The sequence below is a fragment of the Paramisgurnus dabryanus genome, chromosome 23, assembly GCF_030506205.2.
Source record: "Paramisgurnus dabryanus chromosome 23, PD_genome_1.1, whole genome shotgun sequence".
Classification (NCBI taxonomy): domain Eukaryota; kingdom Metazoa; phylum Chordata; class Actinopteri; order Cypriniformes; family Cobitidae; genus Paramisgurnus; species Paramisgurnus dabryanus.
The window spans coordinates 12,950,606-12,957,614 of record NC_133359.1 but is presented as its reverse complement, the minus strand read 5'-3'; the positions used below and the strand labels follow the sequence as shown (position 1 = coordinate 12,957,614).

Below are 7,009 nucleotides of genomic sequence, written 5' to 3'. Positions count from 1 at the left end.
TCATCACTCTCATCACCCCAGAGTTCCCTCCTACCTCGACATCTTCGAGCAGCACACTCAAGAAGTCTTAAAGCGACTGGAGATGAGTCCTTATGAAGAGGTAAATGAGACGCACCACCTACAATCTCATTGGTTGATAGCTAGTGAATCGCTATAAAGACGTTCTGCCATTATTTCAGGATACCTTCTTTAACACGAAGGTCAACGGCAAGTTCAACATGGTTTCCACAGCCTCAGCTGCAATGGCGGAGCGGAGTTTGGTCGATGATTTGCGTCTGGTGCTGTGCAATGGCCGTATTATCAGGTACACCAGTTTTTTTATTTTTAAAGAATTAGTTACATTTAAATTACTTAAACAATTTCATGCTCATGATTTTATTTCACTGATCTATTTCTTTACTACACTGCAGAGATGACAAGCGGTATGTGAGAGAAAATAAGCCAAGGATAAAGGAAGAGGAGAGATCCGGAGATGCAAAGAGCGATTCGCTCCAGATTCAAACGGTAGTAAAAGAGGAGCAACAAGAGGTGGATTTTCGATTAAAAGAAGAGGAGCATAAACGCAGTCATGTAACCAGAGACGTTAAGCCTATCTCCTTCACAGGTATCATCATAGTCTGACATTTGAGTACTGTCTCTTGTATGGAAATGTCTGGTTAGGCATTGTGTCCTTAAAGGAAAACACCACTGTTTTTCAATATTTTACTATGTTCTTACCTCAATTTCGATGAATTAATACATACCTATCTGTATTCAATGCGTGCACTTAATCTTTGTACAGCGTGTAGTGAATGTGTTAGCATTTAGCCTAGCCCCATTCATTCCTTAGGATCCAAACACGGAAGAATTTAGTATCCACTCCCTGTCATTAACTGTGAAATATTTTTCTGTTCTTATCCACAGATTTTAAAAAAGAGAGTTCAGATGTCGGGTACAGAAGATCGATTCACTCGGATGTCTCATCAGACTCCGAATCAGAAGTACATCAGAAGTACACCAAACGGGTGCGTTACAGTTTTAACTCAAGTGTAGTAATATTCCTAACCACATAAGGGTAGCTTGTTAGCCTCATCCAGGATAAAATCTCATCCTGACCTACGACCAGTGGTGGCTGGTGACTTCTCTTTCGAGGGGCGCGCGTTAAAAATGTGTTGTGTGTTGCTCCGTCATTTCAAATATGTGATAGTTGCATCATGTGAACCATGTACATCATCCGTCTTGTCAAAGACAAATACGTGCCTGCTGTGCATGCGTTGAAAGAGTTTATGATAAAAGTTCACAAAATTCTCGCAAGACAGTAACTTAACACTAAACTCTGATTACACATGAGATTAAGTGAGTATCTGGCAAACACAAGCGTCTCTTTTATAATAAACCCTTTAGACGCGTGGTCACCGGGCGGCACTGTCTACGACGTAACTGCATCAAACCATAAATATATTCTGATTGGCTGTGATTGGCACTTATTAGTCTTCTCATCTTATCTATACAGAAAAAGATTTGCTCTGAGGAGGAATCGGAAAGCTCATCAGAGGAAGAAGATGATGAAAAGAGAGGTGACCAAAATAAAGGCAAAATTAGCTCCAGCTTCACGATGGATACGATTCACTCCAGACAGAGGCTTGGTCACTTTGAAAAGTGTCTTAAAAGGTGAGAGCATACTGTCATTAGTATTATTGCCCACCTGATTTTGAGGTTTTCTAATCCTGTCCACGCTTTTCTATTGCCCATCTTATAAAGGCACAAATGTATTTGACTTCGGTTGACTTCTAGTTAGATACATAACATATTTCTTTTGTCGTGAGACATTGAATGGCCACCTATGGATTTGAAACCTTTTTGAAAATGTGTACTTGTGTCATACCTGCAGTGAATCTTCGCCGACCGCAGAGGATGATGCTATCCAGGGGATGTTGACTATGGCCGGGCTGCTGTATTCTAACCAATCAGAAGATCCCACCAGCTCGCAGGAGTCCTGGTGGTCTAGGGCCAACCATTCCTCTCCTGACTACAGTAAGAGTTAATGCTTTAAAACCATAGGATGCATTACTTTTTTTATATACAATTAATTATTTCTTACATGTCATATTCAACTATTATAATCTTATTATGAGATTGGAAACATCAGTGACTACATTTACATGTACACCAATACTACGATTGTTTCCAATAAACAGACAATCAGAGCAGAGCTCAACATTATTATTCATATTACATTCAAATAATGTAATAATAGACCATTTCATTCTAAGGGCAAATCCTAGGGTTGTAAATGGAAGTCTCTGGATAAGTTTTGCACTTAATAGAGTCACGTACCTACTATGTAGATATCCAAACAATTTAACACTTCAATGCATTCTTTGGCACCTTTAAGTTCATTGTTTGACCTGTTTTTTCAAATCAGATAGAAAGGAGGTCGTATCAGAAGAGGAGAACCAGGATTCAGACAGCAACTCTTTACTCAGTAATAAGGTAAACCACTCGGATGAAGATAACATCCAAACTAGTGCTTTATCATCACTGCATTTGTGTAATCTTTCCAGTACATTAAAGGATAAGTCAATTTTCTTAAAAAAAAGAAATCTCACCATCATGTCATTCAAAATGTTGATGTCTTTCTTTGTTCAGTCGAGAAGAAATTATATTTTTTGAGGAAAACATTCCAGGATTTTTCTCATTTTAATGGACCCCAACACTTAACAGTTTAATGTAGTTTAAAATTGCAGTTTCAAAGGACTCTAAAGGATCCCAAACGAGGCATAAGGGTCTTATCTAGCGAAATTATTGTCATTTTTGACAATATGCACTTTTAAACCAAAACTTCTCCGGTCCTGTGATGCGTCAGTCAGCGCAACCTCACGTAATTATGTAATGCTGTGGAAAGGTCACGTGTTACATATATGAAACGCACATTTGCGGACCATTTTAAACAATAAACGGACACAAAGACATTAATTAGTATCATTCCACATACAACAACGTCAGAGTGGTCCTCTTTCTCCACACTTGTAAACACTGGGGCGTAGTTTGGCATACATCATCCGTGACCCTTGACGTGATGACGTATTGCGTGAGGTTCTGCTGGCGCATCACAGGACCGGAGATAGATGAAAAGTTTTGGTTTAAAAGTGCATTTTTTTCTCTTGTCAAAAATGACAATAATTTCGCTAGATAAGACCCTTATGCCTCGTTTGGGATCGTTTAGAGTCCTTTGAAACTGCAATTTTAAACTGCATTAAAACTGTTAAGTGTTGGGTCCATTAAAGTGAGAAAAATCCTGGAATGTTTCCCTCAAAAAACATAATTTCTTCTCGACTGAACAAAGAAAGACATCAACATTTTGGCTGACATGGTGGTGAGATTTTTTTTTTTTGAAGAAAATGGACTAATCCTTTAAAGCTACCTTTTGTAAAGCAAGGGATTATAATAAGTAATATTAGGCACTCTCATACTTGGCATCTAGGCACATCTGACATACTTCATCATACCATGATCTGCATACTATATACAAAGCAAATTGTGATTCAACCAGTGTTTCATTGTGAAATTTGTTTAGTCACTTTTATAATTCTCTCGGTCAATCAGGAGTTCAGGGAGCGCAAGCATTCGGAAGGAGATTTTCATGCTGAACTCAAGCATAGGATCCAGGAACATAATAACTTCATAGACAGTCAGGGAAGTGGAAGCAACAGCAGCAGTGAAGCCTGGAGCAGTCGCACACACTCCCCGGCACACGGAGAAAGCCCAACAATGGGATACCAATACTGTGAGACGTCACTCTCACCACCCCTGCACCCCACCAAAAGACCCGCCTCAAATCCTCCACCAATCAGCAATCAGGCAACCAAAGGTAATGGGTTTTGATTTGATGTCTGTTGCTTTGTGTACATAAATACACCACGCTGATCTCTTGTATAGATGCAGTGGGAAATTTCTGTACCACTAGAGGAAATAAATGGAATTTGTTAAACCGATAGCTCTGCCCCAGCAATGCTGCCATTGGTCCATCTTGTGTCAGGATGCTCTAAAAACAACCTGTTTTAATATCACTTCAATTTTTACACTTTAGTTTTTTGGGAAAAAAAACTATACATTGTTTGTTTTAAAATATTACACACCACTTCTTTAAGGTCCCACCTATCAGTTTTTAACATTTTGTGATTTCCATTTAGGTAAACGTCCTAAGAAAGGCATGGCTACAGCCAAGCAGCGATTGGGCAAGATTCTCAAACTGAACAGACACAAATCCTTCTTTGTGTAGTTCACCCGGTGATGGCAACGACCCCTACAGAAGATTTAGGATGCTAGACGTGAGATGTTTGTGCGCCTATGAGAGTTCATTCACAGAACCACTGATTTTAAGTGGGTTTATAGGTGACAGGGTACACGGTGTGCATGGCTCCACACACAAACAAAAGCAAACAAAATGCGTGGTTCGTCACTTCATTATTGACAAAAAAGCTTTGGAAGATAACAAAAGGATTCAGCCAACATCCCTATATTTTTTTTTCTTTAAAGAAAGGCGGCCACCAGAAATATTTTTGGAGATGCCATCCAAATTCTGGCTGTTCGACATGGTCCACAATCACTTCAAGGATGTAATAATATTTAATTCAATCTAAGATGTCAATTGAGCGATTAAATTATTTCACAAAGGTGCTTGACTAGCAAACTAGCCATTAAGTTTTTTACCTAAATTAATTTCTCTACAGTTCAAAATCATCCAGCACCTAGATTACAAATATGTTTTCTTTTGTTAGCATTTGTGTTCATCATGAGCCCTGGGTAGTGTGATTATATTTGGTCCTCTACTGCCACCTAGTGGGCATTCTGTGAATGACACCTAGATGATGCACGATGCAAATGCATCATTCAAATGAAACAAATGTACCCATGGGCAAAAAAAGAAACACGTTTCTTTTAATTTATTACATTTCATGTTGGTGCTTAATTCCCCCAACTGTTTCATATTGTTATTAATGGATGTATTTATTATGAATGAAAGAGAACGGTGCATTTTTCAGTTAGTTGTTTATTATTATTATTTGGATATTTGGGGCAGCCAATGGTGACCATTTTTTTAAATATCAGCTATTTCTGTATTGCATTGTGGATAACAAATGTAATCTTCTAAAATTTGGTATATTAGCTGCATGTTTTTAATAAAAACAAGCAAATATTTAACCGGCTTGCCCAAAATATTCACCTTGGGTTATGTTACACCAATTTGTATACTTTAAGGTGTCTTTCTCATATATAAAAAAGAAAAGAAATGGTGAAGCTAGCTTATAAAAAGTAACAGTGTCACCTTCACTTATTTGGCTGTTTTTAACTGTTATTCTAAGTTCATCTTTTTCTGTCTAAAACACTCTTTGAAATGGTGCTGTGTTTTGGTTGGGAGGAAAAAAAGACATTTAAGATGGCCACAAAGTTTGGGAAAATTTGTACCTTTTTACATTTGGCTACTCGTGTTTTTACAAAGAATTGAAAGAATATTTATTTTTGTAATAAGTCTTAATTGACAGAGAGAATTTTTGCAATTGTACCAACAGTGTGTATGAACCACTGTTGAAAAACGGCGACAGCCTCATGTTTTGTAAGATTATATGTGTGTAATTTTAAGGGTAGTTTTCTTTGTTCAGTGTGAAAGACCTCAGGTAATTGTTAAATTAGAGCTCAAGGTTGATAAATGCCAAAAAAATTATAGTGATCAAATCTTACTTTTATTTATGGTTCCCCAGACGGCAAAAAAAGCTTATCTGATCTGCCTGTAACATTTCAGTGTATGTCTGTCTGTCCTTGGTATACTTTTTTTAAATGATAATTTTTTATGAAACATCATTTTTTCTGTCTTCCTATTTTATGTTTTATTTAAAACATTTTGGCAATAACACATTTCATAGGCTTCCAATAGTTTTTGGAATGAATTCTATTCACTTTGCAGCTAAAATGGCATGTTAAGATATAGGAATGGCAGCTCAGGGCTCACATGGGGACCGTTTATTGACAGAAAGCTTTTAATGTTATTTAAAGGGCTCAGAAAAGCTTCAGTCAACCAAAAGATGGACAGATTTCAACATGGGATTACAACACGAACATGAATTCATGAGTATTGAGTATTTACTAAATATTTTGGGACATTGACATGATCATGCTGTTTGTCATCTGCTAAAATGTTTAATAAAGAAATATTTAGTTTTGATCGATAATACGAATAAAACCATTAGGCCACCAATGTAGCACATGTCGTTTTTCTTCTTAATAACAGATCTTGTTAGTTATGGTGCTATTTGTCTGAATGGGATTTGGGCCAAAGTGTTGCAGTTGAAACATTGTTGCTCAGACATTGTTTAAGGTGAGATGTTTTTGTTGGGTTTTTCTGTTTTTCTCACAAATACTGCACTGCATTAACCATGTCCTGCATTGTTTTGTTACACTACACTGTTTGTTTGTCATTGTTATTATTTTGCTCAACAGAACATCATATAAATGTGCTTGAAATAAGTCAAAACATTGCTGGCCTGCAGGCAGGGTTTGTACCATGCAGTAATTGTACAGTATTTATTTGGCTTTCTCGGTTGTGTTTGCCAATTTTGGTCTTGCAGTCAATGAAGTGTCTTTGTTTATAATGTGTCTTTACCCTAAAATTTTTAATGTTGTACTTTTTTTTGAATATTTTGTGACACTGTATTTCACAGCCATGGCAATTTTAATTTGGATTTTCAGTTGTACAATGTGGCCTGTAAATATTAAAAGTATCATGATTGCAAATGTTTGTGAGTGTTATTTTAATGCTGTATTAACAGAGAGACTTGTATATTCAAAACATTTTAGTTAATTTAAAACATATTTCTTTATCAAGTTGTTTGGGCCCACGGAAAATAATGTGAATTACCATGAATTTCCACATAAGTCCACGTTTAACTTTTACATGTACAAAAGAAAACGTATGAAAAACTTGATATCAAAGTACCGCGAGAGCACAGGGCTGTGTTCCGTAAAGGACTGC

General features: G+C 37.0%; 1 protein-coding gene across 2 annotated transcripts in view; it reads left to right on the top strand.

Annotated features, from left to right (window-relative positions):
• kdm7ab (lysine (K)-specific demethylase 7Ab) overlaps positions 1-6,763 on the top strand; it is a 62,900-nt gene extending 56,137 nt beyond the window's left edge. The window contains exons 12-20 of one of the 2 annotated variants that reach the window (XM_065291746.2): positions 1-100; positions 201-304; positions 411-604; positions 904-1,004; positions 1,493-1,650; positions 1,871-2,013; positions 2,405-2,472; positions 3,586-3,850; positions 4,173-6,763. The exon at positions 1-100 is cut by the window's left edge and continues 149 nt beyond it. In XM_065291746.2, coding sequence (XP_065147818.1) covers positions 1-100; positions 201-304; positions 411-604; positions 904-1,004; positions 1,493-1,650; positions 1,871-2,013; positions 2,405-2,472; positions 3,586-3,850; positions 4,173-4,261 — 1,222 coding nt within the window. In that variant the 3' untranslated portion in view covers positions 4,262-6,763. Of the gene's footprint in view, positions 101-179; positions 305-410; positions 605-903; positions 1,005-1,492; positions 1,651-1,870; positions 2,014-2,404; positions 2,473-3,585; positions 3,851-4,172 lie in introns of both variants that reach the window. The other variant, XM_065291745.2, reaches the window with a different exon arrangement.
• Positions 6,764-7,009: the final 246 nt, after the last annotated feature.